Below are 16,847 nucleotides of genomic sequence, written 5' to 3'. Positions count from 1 at the left end.
TGGTCCACCTCTTCTGCTGCAGAGGGCTGCAGAGGTGGTCCGCAGACTTCAGACAGTTTCACTTCGGAAAAACAAACAGCACCTTAAATTTGTGAAACTTATATTCAGGACCAAGAAAAAAAGTTGAAAAATCCAGATAATCCCATATCAACATTCAACATACTTGACAATATTTGAGGTATTAAAGCTATAACCTTTTTTTAGTAACTTTCTATTCAACTTTCGTTTTTTCTTATTACAACATTGTATTTTTTACATATGGAATACAATTTTCATTGCCATAAAGTACGTTGTTGTTGTTGTTGTTTTTTTTTTTTTTTTTTTTTTTAAGTTAACATTAAATTTGTAAAATGTTCATTTGAAGAAGGATAAAATGGTCATTAGTTTTCATGATGTACGGAAACAATAGTTACTTTAGAATTTCAAAGTATAATGTCTTCATAAGAAACAAAAGAAAGTAAAATGTTGCAATTGGGTAAGTCTTTCAAAGTACAATATTCCATTCAGTTATTTAAATTTATTGCATGATGAAACAAATATTATTTTTGTAGGTCCACCGGTGTTGCTCTTCCTGCTATATAAACTACTGGTCGGTCAAATAATTATGTTTTAAATGCATATAAATATGAGATACAATGGCCTGTTACTAATTTCAGCATTCATGATCTATGCATGAAGAATATTTTGAAACTAGCGTTTATTTATTTATTTATTTTGTTTAATGGAAACATAATTTATTGTTTTTTTATAATACATATAAATAATGTGCTATATCTTTTTTTACCCATAATAGATATATACTCATCATTTATTTATCCTAATTATAGTGACTTGCTGTCAAGAAGCTTATGGATTACCATTATGGGGTCTCACTCTAAAAACTACAATACTGTGTTAAAATTATACAAAGCTAAAAATTGTGGGGATTTTCAATTCTCATTATTTATTTTTATTTTTTTCCTCTAAATATTTGAAACTACAATGTTATTTTTTAAGTCGTTCTTAGCCCATTTAATTTTTATTTGTAGGTTATCACTTCACTACTAAGTATAACAGTGAACTCATCATTTTTGGCTACTTATATCATCAACAAGCTGATAACTTTTCATTATATCACAACATTTATTTCATTATACCACTTATTAAAACCCATAACAATTGAGTACTAGATTATTCTGCATTTTGGGACTTCATGAAAATTTTAGAGTTTGATTTTGCAAGTATGTTGTTCCAAAACTGATATCGTTTGGATCTACACCCTCACTTATGGTGGTGGCATTGTTTCTGTAAGCATTTCAATTGAACTATTTAATGTTTTGGTTTATATATTTGATAGGAACGTAATGATGGTGATTTTTAGATGTGTAAGGCTATGATTTTGTATCAATTTGTGTTTAATAAATTTTATCTCACCACATCATATAAATGATTTATACCATGTTTGATTCTAACTATATTGTATAAATTTGTTGAAGACATAAAATATATTGAATATTTGGAAGGTTAAAATGGTCATTTAGTTTTATTCAAACTTTTTGTTCGGTTATAACAAATAAGAAATTTATGTTAATTCAACATTTTGACTTTTTATTTCCATTATCATTGTTTTATTACTTAAAGTACTTAATTATTCGTCATTTCAATCATGTCTTATGTGAATATATCGTTTTATAATTTATTAATATTTATTACTGATTACTTAATATTTTTTTAACCATAGCAATGTACTTTCAAAGTGCATTGCTATTTTCGAAGTACATTGTTATTTTGTATTAAAATGCAAAATATGACATTTTAATAAGATTTTCAAACTATTTTTCAAGAAAATAGTAATAGGACCATTACTATCTAATATAACAATGTATATTTTTAGTACAATGCTATTTTGAGTTATCTTATGTAAATAACTAAAGGCAAACCTTCATTACTGAATAAACTAACCTGAATTGAGTGGTGTTGGTATATCGGGGTTACCTGAAGATCAAACAGTCATCCCCTTTAAAAGTGGTATACATGTAACATCTTATACATCTCACAAACACACTTCAATTCTTAATATACATACCCGATAACAAGCAACCACATATGTAAGATGCATTTCATCAAACGCATGTATTGCACATAATGGTTTGGTATACATGAAACCAAAAACCATTTTATATCTTTTTTGTCCACTACGTTAATAGTATATTGTTGTAAAAGTACTCGATATATTGAAAGTGCATTGCTATATAAATTAGAATAAGTATATTGCTATTATGGTTTCCTTATTTTTTTAATCTGGTTTTATTTTGGTTTTGTATACCTTTAAGTTCATAATTGTTGTTTCTTTCTCATTCATTACAGATTTACAAAAGACGGGTTATAATCTAGTTTTTAATAAATCCATACAGTGGCGAAGCTAGTAGGGGGGCATGCAGGTGCTCCCCCCCCAAACTTGTTTACATGTAAAATATTCTTATATATGTATGTTATTCAAACCAAACATTGCATATTCTTTGACTGTTAAATAATTTATAATTCTTTCAAACTAAACACATATGTAGACATATCAATAACCTCTGTATCCTTAACTCTATTTTTAATTACAAATATCTATATATTTTAAAAAAGAAAATGATTTGAGAGAGATAAGAATGCAAATCGGAAGTTCTAACAAACTTCCAAATTTTTGGAAAGTTTTAATATACTTTCAAAAAAAAAAAACACTCACTCCTTATTCCTCAAATAAAAAGAAGTTTAAAATCTTTGAAAAAATTATTTAAACCACATTCATAGGGATATTGTGTGCTTCTTCAAGCTCTCTGCCCCTCCCGTCTCCGATCTCACCTTCTTCTCCACCTATTGACCTTCGTTAAAGTGCATTAATGGCTGTTATAACTCTGTGTCTCCACTTATCAAACACAATGTCAACTAAAACTGGTCGTCGGTCGCCTCTATGGCTTTCCCTCTCAGCTCTCGCTCAATGATGTGGATTCGTTGTATTGTATGTCTCTATCACGTATTTTTCTATTCAATGTTTCTTTACCTATGCATAACTAGGAGATAGAGTAACAGAGTAATTGAGTTTTGACTTGATAAAGTAATGAGTAAAGATAAGGCAACCGACCCAATCAGTACCTATCATTACCCCTTCTTAACTTTTTTAATTGGACATATTTATCTCATAAATTTACTGTAAGTTATCGATTTTTTTCATGTTAATAACTTCATGTGTTAGTTTCCTATGATATATATATATATATATCATAGGAAAAAGACATTTGATGCCTTGCTTATTTTTATTTTTAGGTAAAGGAAAAACACATTTGATGCTTTGTTTTATATATATATATATATATATATATATATATATATATATATATATATATATAACAAAGCATCAGATGTGTTTTTCCTTTACCTAAATATATATATATATATATATATATATATATATATATATATATATATATATATATATATATATATATATAAATTTATGGCTCCAATCCTGAATCCATGACTAAAATTCTCTTTTGACGACTAGGCAATGGGAACTCCAACAAACCAGTTGTGGCCCTTGTGCTTTTTACTTATAAAAAGAAAAGTATTAAATGTCATGAAATCTTAGCCCATGGCCCAGTTGGGCCTACATCACTTGATGAGTCATGAGAGTGAGTTCATGGTGACGCAATTAAAACGGCGCCTGAATTTTTGTATGGCGAGAAAAGAGAAACACGCAGCAAAGTACCACTTTTCCCGCCACTGCTCCGCCGATGATTCACTCATCGACTCCGCCGGTCTCCCCCAAAACCAACACCACCACCGCCGTCCAGATCTGGAATTAATCTCCCTTCCTTCATCGAGTGGTTCTTTAATCATCGAGAAGGAGAATTTCGAGATTCATTACGTTGTGATCCTTTGACGATCACCGTTACGCCTTCTCCGATTGGTTTTATGACGCCTCCAAACGATCGATTTTCTGATGCCTTCTTCTATAGATTTTTGATCTCTAGATTTATCTCCGGGCTGTAGCAGGTTCGATTGGAGCCTTTGAGGTGCCCTTTCAGGTATGCTTCTATCTATAGGTTGTAGCGGATCCTTCATTGATGTGCATGGATATTGATCTAAATTTAGACAATGAAGATGCATATAATTTAGCTTGCAAATGGGAATATATCAAAGAAAATGTTGCAGAAATTATGAAAAGAGAAGTCGAGAAGGTGAAAATGGAGGCCCGAGGGGCAGTAGTGTGGTTGTAACTCGGGGATCTTGACATTGATGATGACGTAGTTCTCTCCTCTGATTTTCAGGCAACAGTTTTGCGTTTTGCTGCTCAAATTCTGTTGGACTTAATAGCATTTAGTCTGTGCAACAACAAACTTAAGGTCCCCGAGGCAATTACCAAGGAAATCGTGAAGTTCAAACAACTTAGAGCTCTCTGTATAAACGATAATCCAATCCTACAGAATTTGTAAGTTTCTATTTTGCATATAGATCTATTTGCTAATATTTTTTTAACTCATAGCATTGAAAATCCAATCATACAGAGTTTGTAAGTTTCTCTTTAGCACATCACACATCAATAATACCAAAGGAATCCACAGTGAATATTGAACAAGAACTGGCATTTAAGACCAAACTGAACCACTCATTAGAAGTAGTGAATGCCATAAACAACAAAGTTTTTAAATTAAAAAAAAAAGAGGAACAAGATTTTAAAATCACAAGGAAATGGAACACGTTTCGCCAACAACAAACACAATCCTTAATGTACGAAATTAATCAAAAGGTAAAAACCGAGTATTTCTTCCAACACATGTATTACAAACTACAAAAACTGTTATTGTTGTATGTTGAAAAAAAATGATACCGAATAGGAAACAAAACGGGGAGAAGAAATGTACATAACACAGCCTTGACGTTGCCATCAACGGTAATATAGAAAATGGGCAACCAACTTGATATGAAAAGTGTTAGTGATGGAAAAACCTAACAAAACTATTTCATGGAAGGACAAAAAACAGTACAAAACAAAACATAACGGGGTCTTTAAGGGTATGACTTACAAATCTAATGTTGGATTGGTTAACAAGTATAAGCTTCACGTGTATAAAGACCTATGTATATGAGGAATCAGGGGTGGTCTTAATGATGTCTGAATTCTGATGTGGTTGTTACAGGGAGTTTTTGGTATGTGATGATAATGGCCTCTAGAGCAATTTTAAGGCAGAGACACCTTCTTCTTCCCAATTACCTCTATCATGTCTCTGTTAGTTCATTCTCCACCAAGTACTCAGGGGTGGGTTATGATCCTCTTAAAGCCTTGGTGTTGGACAACAAAAAGAAGCAAGATGCTGCATGGAATGAAAAAGTTGGACATATGAGGGTATGGCAATCTATACATTATACTACTACTACTACCACCACAAGTGCAACAGATGATAATAATAAGAAAAAGAGAAAAAAAGAAGCATCCCCTGAAGAATGCGATCAAGCTGTTGAGGGCTTAAGCAGTGCCAAGGCTAAAGCAAAAACCAAAAAGGTGAAGGATGCAAAATCCATTTTCCACAGGACTTGTGGTGTGTTATCGGGTATTCGTCCAGCTCTAAGAGCTGTGGCTTCCATGAGCAGGTAACTTTTTCTGTTAAAATTCCAACAAGTGTTAGTGTTAGTGTTTGTGTAAGTCTCATTTGTTCTATAACTTTGTATTGAGAAGGGAAGATTGGGGTAAGAAAGTGAGTCACTGGAAAAATGAATTTGTATCAAGCATGAAGCATTATTGGTTGGGGATTAAGCTCCTTGGTGCTGATGTGAGGATCAGTTCCAGAATGCTTCTAAAGCTTGCCAATGGAAAGAGTCTCTCAAGGAGAGAGAGACAGCAACTCACACGAACCACTGCAGATATCTTTAGACTTGTTCCTGTTGCTGTTTTTATCATCGTACCTTTCATGGAGTTTTTGCTTCCAGTATTCTTGAAAGTATTCCCCAATATGTTACCTTCTACTTTTCAGGATAAGATGAAAGAACAGGTATCTTAATTGCTTCAACTACCTAGACCTAGTCTTCTAAAACTCTTCAAAGCTTTTCTTTTTATGGAGGAATTTTTATCGAGTTGTGTGGACAAGTGTGATGTTTGGTTTTTGTTGTAGGAAGCATTGAAAAGAAAGCTAAATGCAAGAATAGAATACGCAAAGTTTCTTCAGGATACAGTTAAAGAGATGGCAAAAGAGATCCAAAACAGCAGGAGTGGAGAAGTTAAGAAAACAGCAGAGGATCTTGATGAATTTCTTAGCAAGGCAAGAGTGTAGTAATCACTAATCACCACTTCCAAAGTATGCTTCTTTGTTTACAAATTTGCAATGTGATGATACAGGCCAGAACAGGTGCTGTTGTTTCCAATGAGGAAATATTGGGATTTGCAAAGTTATTCAATGATGAACTTACACTTGATAATATCAGCAGGTTGAGCTTTCAACCTTTCTTGTATATAATTATAATATATCAATGTTTCCTTTTTTAACCCTGATGTGTTGTTGATTAGGCCTCGTTTAGTGAATATGTGCAAGTATATGGGAATCCAACCCTATGGGACAGATGCTTACTTGCGATACATGCTTCGCAAAAGATTGAGATGGTGAGATTTCTTTCTTATTTGATATATAAATTTGTAGTAAAGTTACACTGTTTTTTACCATTTTATGAGTTTGTTACAAATTTGGTAAACTGAATAATTGTAGTGTCCTTGCATTGCAATTACAATGAGAGTTTGGTTTGTAGGATAAAGAGTGATGATAAGATGATTGAAGCAGAGGGTGGTGTTGATGCTCTCACTGATGATGAGGTTCGTGAAGATTGTAGAGAGAGAGGCATGGTTGGATTACTCACTGTGGAGGAAATGCGTTACCAGGTTTTCATGTTTGAAAATATATTTTTGTAGGCAGAGTTCAAATTAAATTATCATTTGCATGGAAAAAAAATCAACACCACAAGAACATTAAGCAATTTCTTTTTATGGAATAGGTTAATGAGTGTTGTAATCAATCCATTGAGAAATTTTGTTTTATGAATGTTTTGCAGCTGCGTGATTGGTTGGATTTATCTCTTAATCACTCTGTTCCATCTTCACTCCTGATCCTTTCCAGGTTAATAATAATAATAAAAAAGTAGTAGAACCGAGATTCCATCATGAAAAGAAGAATATAATTATTGTAGTGGAAGGATGCTAATAGGGATTTGTATGATTTATGTTTTTTTTTGCAGATCTTTCACTGTATCTGGAAAGTTAAAGCCTGAGGAAGTTGTCCGAGCTGCATTGTCTTCATTACCTGATGAAGTTGTGGACACTGTTGGTGTTACATCATTGCCATCTGAGGACTCTGTTTCAGAAAGAAAGAGAAAGCTGGAGTTCCTTGAAATGCAAGAGGAACTCATCAAGGTTACAATCCAATCTCTTCTGGAATGAAATGGAAATACCCATATTTTGACTTTGCTAAAGGAATGTATGTATGTAATCCAACAAAGAATCATAACATGTAATTGATATTATAGGAAGAAGAAGAGAAAGAGGAAGAGGAGCAAGCGAAGAAGAAGGAATCTGTTGATGTGGCATCATTAAAAGAGGAGCTGATTAGCATAACAGCCTCAGAAGCACAGGAAGAGGCAAGAGCAAGAGCATTAGAAAAACAAGAGCAGCTCTGTAAAGTCAGTGAAGCTTTGGGTGTATTAGCTTCTGCATCTGTAAGGATAATATAAAGGAGAAACAAATTGATTAATTTGTGTGTGGTGTTTAATTAATTAATTACCTTTGTGGTGTTAATTTGTGCAGTCTGTGAGTAGGGAGAGAGAAGAGTTTCTGATGCTTGTCAACAAAGAGGTTGGTTTATATGTTATATATCCTGTACTTTACTTGTTGTATATTAATAATACAATTAATTATGGCTGGAGACGGTGTTAGTGAAGTATAGAATAGAGTTATTAATTAGTTGGTGTGGTGGTTGCAGATAAATTTTTATCATAGTATGATGGAGAAAGAGGGAATTGATAGCGGAAAAGAGGCGATGGAGGCATATAGAGCTGCACGCATGGAAACTGAAGATTCAACTACTGATGAACAACCTGTAGCTGATGAGGTCTCTTCAGCCCTCATAAACAGGGTACGTAACTAACAAGACATTTATCTATTAGTTTCCCCTCTTAACTCTATTTAACTCATGAGTCATTAGTCATGACACACGCTTGCTGCTTTATTATTATTATTATTATTATTATTATTATTATTATTATTATTATTATTATTAGGTTGATGCCATGCTCCAAAATCTTGAGAAAGAAATTGATGACGTGGATGCAAAGATTGGTGATCGTTGGCGAGTGCTTGACAGGTATGCTGTTCACATTTAATTTGGGGTGGACTTTCCTTAATTTGTAACATCATATTTAATACATTGGTTTACTACTTTAGAGATTATGATGGAAAAGTGACTCCTGAAGAAGTGGCATTTGCAGCCATATACTTGAAAGATACTTTAGGCAAGGAAGGGGTTCAGGAGCTTATCACCAACCTTTCCAAAGATAAAGGTCACCCTTCCCATCCCCATCTTACTTTACAACTCGTAACAATTTACTCCAATTGATTTCCTTCCACCCTCACTTACAAATTGTTAATGGAATAGAATTCCATCCATTTGGCAACCAAACAGCACCCCATGGAATGGAATCTCGAATTCCAGTTCCTTGAGAATCCACCAACCACACCACACCCTAATAACTTTGTTTTCATGCCCAGCAACTTAACTTAACTTAACTTGTATGTGTATGTGTATGTGAATGACAGAGGGGAAGATTCTTGTTGAAGACATAGTGAAATTGGGCAGTCGGGCAGAAGATGCTGACTGATTGATCTCAATTCAATTCTCTCAACAACCACATATGAGATGAGATGAGATGAATAATGGTATTGTATTCTTTTGTTTGATTTTGCTTGTAACTAACTAGTACATGTATGACTTCCAATACCTTTTTTTTTAGCCAGATTGTGAGGCTAGCTTGCTGAGCTGAGTGGCATAGGCTTTGAGGTCTGAAAGTCTATCTACCTATGCTCTTAATTAATGACACTCACTTTCTCTAGGCACTGAAAATTTTGTTGCTTCTGTTGGATCATATGTCAATAACAGAGTTATGAAGCCTGGACACCTTTTTTGCTCAAGGGACATCATGTTCACCCTGGGATTGATTCATGATGGGATCGCCTATGAATGGGGTATACCTTTTTTTTTTTTTTTTTTTTACATCAATAACAATTATTTATTTATTTATTTTTAAATTTTTGCACACCAAAGAGAATGTGTTGTGTTACTGGTAGTAGAAGAAATGCAAAATCCTTACAGCCTCATTTAGATACTCTCCTAATTCTTACAAACCTTCTTCATGCTTCTTTATCTGTAAGTTTGCTGGTATTAGAATTTTGGGTTTCATTTTGTGGTGCTTTATTGACTACAAGAACATTAAGAGATGTTTGTTTTGTAGAATGTTTTTTGAATGAATGAAATACATCAAATATTAAGGAATCATAAACCATAATGTGCTTAGTTGAAGCAAAATAGAGCTGATTTCATTAGTAAATCCTGAATAATTTTTTAGACTTTTTCATGTCTTTATTTTTTTACAAGAACTTGAGGAAATCATGGATGTCATTTGACCATTTACAATGGTTTTAACTGTCTAGAATGTTCGTTCAAAATTCTCCCATAATCCTCATATGGAGAAATAATATGAGCTAATGGTGCTAATGCCAACTAAGTTAACTTATGAGTTCAAATAATAATTTAATAAACACTTATAGCTTTTCATCTATCATTTCCATTTGATTGGATTAAATATTTTTGTGAATATTTTCGCTTGAAATCATGTCCGTCCCAACATTTATAATCTTTTGAAATTTATAAATAGTATATCCATATATGTTGATGCCAAACCAAAAAGTTTATTATTTTTTGGGTTGAATAATCATTTGATTTCAATTTTTATGATTTACTTTAAGTTTTTTTGGGTTGCTAAACCATTCGGTTTTGGTTTTTATGGTTTAGTTTTAGTTTATTTGGTTTCAAAACTATTCAATTTCATTTTTTGTTTGTGTTGAAAAACCCAACTATTTTATTTGGGAATGCAACGTTTATACATGGATCATTTTGATAATTTAGTCTAAAAAATAGGGATCAGTTTGGTTCCGTTTTCTGTCAGGTTTTTTCCAATAAAACAAATCCACCCGTAAAACGTAAAACTTTAGTTTTTCAAAAACTATAAATCATTCGTAAAAACTCACCCTATCAAAACAGTCAAATTAAAAAAAACATTGTGAGAGCAAATAAGCCATTCAAAAAAAAAAAATCAACAAAAATGGTACCTTTAACAACATTTTTTTAATTTGAACAAAAATACTATATTTTGACAATAATTTGGTTTAACTCAGTTTTTAAAATTAACATATTTGACTTGAATTTACAGATCCAGATAAAACTTTTATTAACAAATAAATAGCTTTTTAATACAATTTAAACTTAAACGATTAAACCAAAAAATAACGATGTTATTTTTTTATTTTATTTTATCAGTCTTAAAATATAAAAAGCACCTTGTAAAAGCTTAAAAAACGTTTAAAAAAAAGAAAAGAATGTATAGACGGAATAAGGAAATAAAATATGTTACCGTTGCGTTGCCACGTAAACCGCCCTCAGAAACCTACAAATATCACGACCACCACATCATTCTGCACTCCCTTCCTTCTTCTCCAACAACAAGCTACCACATGAAACGTCTCTTCGACCCACGTCTGTGTTTTGCATACTTAATTTGGTTTTTCGTTTGTCAGTTGTCTTCTTCTTGATTCTTCTTTGATAGATCTTTTCGAAGGGTTTTCAATTTTTTCTACTTTAGAATTAGGGTTTTCGAGTTTCTTGGTTTTCAGTTTTGAAAGGCAACGGTTCCTTGTACAAAAGTTTCCTACTTGAAAATTAGGGTTTTCGAATTCTTGATTATAAGTTTCTTGTTTTTCATCCTGTTCTTCGTTTAGAACAGAGATAATCTTCGAATCTTTTGGTTTTATCAAATTGCCGTTATTTTGGCTAAGTCCATTGATCACGTTCTTGATCCTGCTTAAGTTTATTGCTCGACAATCTTGTTGAACTATTTTGAACTAAGAAGATACAGAGCGAATGATAGTGATCTTTTGATTTTATTCTTTTAAACTTCTTTTTTATGTTCCTTTCCTGTGATAATGAAGCTGTTACGGGTTTTTCTGAGTTATTCCTTCTTATGTTGTTAAATTTTTTTGGGTTATCCCTATAACATTTTCTACATTTTATGCAATAAGGCCTCATGGTCTTCTTATTTGGATATTAAAGTTCTGTTTTCTTATCTGTTCACATAATTTACTTTCTTGGAACTTATTTCTTTCTTTTTTCAATCTGTTATTGTAATCAAGAATTTCAACTCTGTTGATAACAATCTTTTGGTGACATTAGAGCTTTTTTTAGGTTGTTGAAGCAAAAAACAAAAGATAGCAGTGTAATGAATTTTTTTCTTTATTAACTTTCTTGTATGAATCTTAATATCATTCGTTTTTACTACAGTTGCTATAATAGTGGAAAATACACATATGTTTACTGAAATTCTGTTCTTGTCAACAGATGCTTGGTGTTAATCTGCAGTTTATCTGGTTTGTGCATTCTTATTCACCCCTTTCTATTTCATAGCTTTTACATTTATATGCAAAATTAATCTTCTTTAAATGGGTTATCTTATCCCATATTAACATAATTTCATCTGTTTGATAAAATTTTGGATTTATCACCTACTATAATAAATCTGCATTTGTAATTTTCTATCATTTTATGCATTAAAAGGGTAATTTTGTAATTTTATGCATTTAAATAGTAAATTTTGTCATTTTCTGCTTTAAAAGGGTAATTTCTATCAACTTCTGCATTTAAATTGTAATTTCTATCATTTTCTTCATTCAAAGTGTAATTTATGTATGTTTCTGTATTAAAAAGGCAACTTTTTATAATTTTCTACATTTAAATTGTAATGTCCGTTATTTTCTGCGTTAAATGGGTAATTTTTTCATTTTTTGCCTTTAATGTCTAGTTTGTGTAATTTATATTCATTAAAAAGGGTTTTTGCATTTAAAGGATAATTTCTTAAACTTTCCTCATTTAAAGCGTAATTTCTGATATTTTGTGCATTTAAAGGGTAGTATCTATCATATTTTCTGCATTTACAAAGTATGTTGCAATTTCTATTTTCAAAGCTTTGTTTATTTTAAGAGGTTTAAAGTCTTCTCTTTGAATATAGACATGTTAAAATGGAAAGGGATGAAGTATATTATATGCTAAGAGTTTTGTTTTCTTTTTGGTGATTCATGCAAGGTGAAAATACTCAAATAAAAAATAGCAGTACATTGTTATTTATTGGACTTCATTTTTTTTTCTGTTGCATTTTTATTTATTTTAAGTCCATTGCATTTGTTATTTTGTTTGAAGTCTATTGCATTTGTTTTTGGTGAAACAACAATGAACTTTATTTTTTGTTTTCTAATATAATAGCATAATACCTTTATATTTTTTATATACACAAATAAATGGTAGTACATTGCTATTTATTGTATTAACCCCTAAATTAATGTTTACTCCTTAATTAGTATTTTTGTAATCAAGAAATAAAGCCAAAATATGATGCTATATTATCCAATATTGTATACAAAAAAAATCATTTTAATATATCAACTGTGTTGTGCACGTATATCAATGTCATTTCTATGATTTATTGTTTTTTATTATACTCAAATGTGTATTGCATCATATAAACTTATATTTTTATTAAATATCTGAACTTACAAAACATAAATTGGATATTCATAACGGTGTATGTATTTATTTTAAAACAAAATTAAAACTTACTGAAAAAACTTCTATCTGTGTAAATTATTAATTTTTTTTGCAAATATTTGATTACTCATTGTGCATAGTGTTTTTCTTGCTCAATCGTGGTTTCCACAGGTTTAAGCCTAGTTCATTAATAGGTGTTTCCTTTTTTTGGGTGTCTTATGTCAATTCTTTGTTTTTTCATAAATGTTTGTTGAATATCAGTAATGGCACGTTGATTGATCATGCTCTTTATTAAGTGCTTAACTCATTAACCTAATTAATTTCAACTTGCAAATATCTATGTTATCATATGAATCATGTGGTGTGTAAGTTTTGAGTTTCTATTGTTTCTACAAGATGATAGGATTGTGGACCTTCATGTGAGTGTGTAGTCAGTTTGAAAATCTCTTCAAATTCTTTTTAGGTTTTTGTATATTTTGTGTATATTTTGGTTGTATATTCAGTCAAGATCCTGCTTTACTAAAGTCTAAAAAAGGTCAGGCATCATTAATTAGGTAGTGTTTGGTTTGAGGGAATATATGTTTATCAAGATCAAAAAGTTGTTCAATTTTTTTCACCATTTGTCTTCCTCATTGCAAGTGGAGAGTGGTGTGGTTTATCTAATTAAGTCTGTAAAAGAACTCACTGTAATGAACATCCAGAGTCCAGACTTCCATTTTCATGTGTTTTGGTACCATTTTTGGTTATTGTTTATCTTTATTTTGTTAGCTAAGTTATTTTGTTGTGGTTTGAAAGATCATCTCATTCTTTGTCTACAGTTTCTGCATATATGCATCCAAAGATTCAGTCTTTGTCTACAGTTTTCCATTATCAACCGATTCATTATGAATTTTAATAACATCTAGTTTATTTGAAAGTCAGTTCTTGTCAACCGATGCTTGGTGGTAAATTCCATTCTTATTTTCCTCCTTTGTTCTAATTCATGTGCATCCTTTCTATTTTATAGCTTTTACATTTTCTTTTTGACAAAGTTAATCTTCTGTAAATGGCTTATCTATCACACACACACACACACACACACATATATATATATATATATATATATATATATATATATATATATTCATTTGCTTAATAATTTATTGGATTTGTTTATTAAGAAGCAAGTCCAAGAAATGCCTCTTCAACCATATCTGTGTTTTTTATATTTTGTTTTATCATCTGTCCATTGTCTTGTTCTTGATTCTTCTTGAATGGATTTTTTCAAAGGGTTTTGATTTTTGAATGGCAGAGGTTCCTTATATACATTAAGTTATAAAGTTGGAAGCTTTATACATTAAGTCATTTAGAAGAGTCAGATCTGAGGTTTTGAGCTTTCTTGGTTATCAATTTATTTTTTTCGTCATGTTCATTTTATGCAGAGATAATCTTAAAATCTTATTTTGGTTTCATTTATTTAGAAGAGTCAGAAGTGGACTTTAGAGTTAGATCGTGACACAACACGTTCCCGTCCTGAATGTGAAGTGGGTAATGAAGAAAGTGGTGGTAGCTCGAAAAGATCAAAGACTACTGAAGAAGGGGAGTATTGTGTCCATTCCAACCCAGAAACGCCAACTAGTGATTGTTCAACAGTTAAACGTCCAACAGGCAGAGATGCAGCAAAAAAAAAGGGAAAGGTAAGGCTTCTAACGAAATTGTTACAGAACTTCGTGCAATGAGGCTTGCTAGAGAAAGTGAACTTGAAGTCATGAAAAAAAGAATCGACTTGGATAAAGAAATGCAGCAACAAAGAATCGACTTAGACAAGGAAAGGGAGCAAAAAACAGATGAAAGGGAACTCGTCAAGATGCAACTTGTGCATTTGAACACACTGCTACAAAAGGAGCATTTATCGCTTGAAGAAGAAAACATGAAACACTTTCTAATGTCGAAGTTTTATGGAAACTAATTATCGGTCATTATGTGTTTTATATTTCCAGTTTGTCTTTTAATTAACTTGTAAAATATTTTATTATGTAGTTTTGTGTGTTATGTATTTGTAAGATATTGTACTTTTGTATTTCACGTATTTGTAATATATTTTATTAAGTAATGTTGTTTATAAATCTGTTTTGCACATGGAGTTGTCAGTAGGCCAGTAGCACACTTTGTCATCTACCAAATCGAATATTATCTTTATTTCCATGTGTCACTTTTGTATTGGATGCTTAGATTTTATTTAGATAAACTAATAGAACATTATCTTTATTTTTTATCATTATCTTTTTAGTATAAATAGGTATATCACTAGGTATATCACTGGCATACTTTGATATCCAACACTAACTCTTCATTTCTTATCTCTTTGAAAAATGTCTCATAATGAAAACTCATCAAGTTCGAATGAATATTCAGAATGGGAAACACGGGTTGTTCAAAATAATCGACAACTCGATGAAATCATCACTGAATTACTCATACAAGATCATCATCCCAGAGCAAGAAGGAGGTATTGCGATCGAGAACGTGAGCAGGGTGAGGCACGTTTAATGGAAGACTACTTTGTTGACAACCCAATGTATGATCAAGCAACCTTTCGTCGTAGATTTCGTATGCAAAGACCACTATTTCTCCGTATAGTGACAGCTGTTACAGCCAATGACCTATATTTTCAACAAAGGCGTGATGCCACAGGTAGACAAGGTCTTTCACCATTGCAGAAATGTACGGCAGCTATGCGGGTCTTGGCGTATGGGACATCAGCAGATGCACAAGATGAATATATGAGAATGAGTGAAACTGTAACAAGGAATGCTGTAATAAAGTTCGTAGAAGGTGTCATTACATGTTTCGGTGAAAAGTATCTCGTAAGGCCAAATGAAGTTGATTTGGCAAGACTACTTCATGTAGGGGAGGAACGTGGATTTCCAGGTATGATAGGAAGCATTGATTGTATGCACTGGACATGGAAAAATTGTCCCACTGCTTGGGCCGGACAATATGCAGGTAGAAGCGGTAAACCAACAATCATTTTGGAAGCCGTTACGTCGTATGACTTATGGATATAGCATGCATTCTTTGGAACACCAGGTACGTGCAATGACATTAACGTCCTACATCGGTCTCCAATTTTTGATGATGTCTTAGCAGACCGGGCACCAAATGTGAGTTATGTCGTGAATGGTCAGGAAAATAATATGGCATATTATCTCACTGATGGCATATATCCCTCATGGGCTGCTTTTGTCAAGTCAATAACTTCCCATCAACTTCGAAAACACAAGTTGTTTGCTGAACATCAAGAGGCCGCTAGAAAAGATGTTGAACGAGCATTTGGAGTTCTACAAGCTCGTTTTGCATTTCTTCGACACCCATATCTTTTGTGGGACAAGGATATGATGGGGAAAATTATGATTGCATGTATTATCATTCATAATATGATTGTGGAGGATGAACATTGCACATACCTTCACTATTATGATCCATCCGAATTTCTAAATGACAGGCCTACAAACCGGAAACGAAGAACCTATATTGAAGATGACGATCAAAATTTAGAATATTCCACTCAACGAATTGCAGACCTATCCAACTATATGACCAATAGGGTACAACTTCGCAACAGAGAAGCTCATAACATTCTGAAAAACAATTTGATTGAGCATATATGGCAAAAATTTGGCATTGATGGATAATTATGTAGTTTGCATCTTCGTATCTGTAATCTTGTATTTCATGTTTTAATTGTAACTTTGTTTATCTATTTTATTAAGTTTGTTTTATAAATATAAAATATTTTTTTTAGTTTTATATTTAAAATAAATAATTTATTAATAGAACTAAATTAAATATTTTTTAATTTTTCTAATAAATATTAGTAGAATAAAAAATAATCTTAAAATTTAATATTTATATAATAAAAAATGGTTTGAATTGGTTTGCTAATGGGTGTAAGAAGTTGGGTTTAGTTGGGTTGGGTATGTGGAAGAGAGAGAAACT

General features: G+C 31.9%; 1 protein-coding gene, 1 long non-coding RNA gene and 1 pseudogene across 2 annotated transcripts; all 3 read left to right on the top strand.

The window, feature by feature from the left end:
• The first annotated feature begins 3,718 nt into the window (after positions 1-3,718).
• On the top strand, positions 3,719-9,271 carry LOC145113533 (uncharacterized). Its single transcript, XM_079049604.1, has 18 exons — positions 3,719-4,052; positions 4,296-4,456; positions 5,166-5,616; positions 5,702-6,014; positions 6,135-6,281; positions 6,359-6,447; positions 6,527-6,619; positions 6,763-6,892; positions 7,063-7,127; positions 7,246-7,420; positions 7,534-7,722; positions 7,811-7,858; positions 7,986-8,138; positions 8,284-8,366; positions 8,447-8,562; positions 8,819-8,938; positions 9,017-9,059; positions 9,159-9,271. Exons 3-16 carry the CDS (start codon positions 5,183-5,185, stop codon positions 8,878-8,880), a joined length of 2,097 nt encoding a protein of 698 aa, XP_078905730.1. The 5' UTR covers positions 3,719-4,052; positions 4,296-4,456; positions 5,166-5,182; the 3' UTR covers positions 8,881-8,938; positions 9,017-9,059; positions 9,159-9,271.
• Positions 9,272-10,723: 1,452 nt separating this feature from the next.
• On the top strand, positions 10,724-14,820 carry LOC145113534 (uncharacterized). Its single transcript, XR_013710797.1, has 3 exons — positions 10,724-10,811; positions 11,613-11,698; positions 14,330-14,820. It is a non-coding gene; the product is annotated as an uncharacterized LOC145113534 (long non-coding RNA).
• Positions 14,821-15,190: 370 nt separating this feature from the next.
• Positions 15,191-16,543, top strand: LOC145114191 (uncharacterized; annotated as a pseudogene).
• Positions 16,544-16,847: the final 304 nt, after the last annotated feature.

Source organism: Lactuca virosa, chromosome 5 (genome assembly GCF_052849685.1).
Source record: "Lactuca virosa cultivar CGN04683 chromosome 5, Lactuca_virosa_CGN04683_v6, whole genome shotgun sequence".
In the NCBI taxonomy this organism is placed as follows: Eukaryota; Viridiplantae; Streptophyta; class Magnoliopsida; order Asterales; family Asteraceae; genus Lactuca; species Lactuca virosa.
This window is presented reverse-complemented; position numbering and strand designations above follow the sequence as displayed.

Bases quoted from the DNA above. Each gene is read 5' to 3' on its own strand.
- LOC145113533 (XM_079049604.1), top strand. From the start codon at position 5,183: ATGATAATGGCCTCTAGAGCAATTTTAAGGCAGAGACACCTTCTTCTT. The intron at 5,617-5,701 runs GTAACTTTTTCT...TGTATTGAGAAG, and splicing joins GCTGTGGCTTCCATGAGCAG to GGAAGATTGGGGTAAGAAAG. The intron at 6,620-6,762 runs GTGAGATTTCTT...TTTGGTTTGTAG, and splicing joins CTTCGCAAAAGATTGAGATG to GATAAAGAGTGATGATAAGA.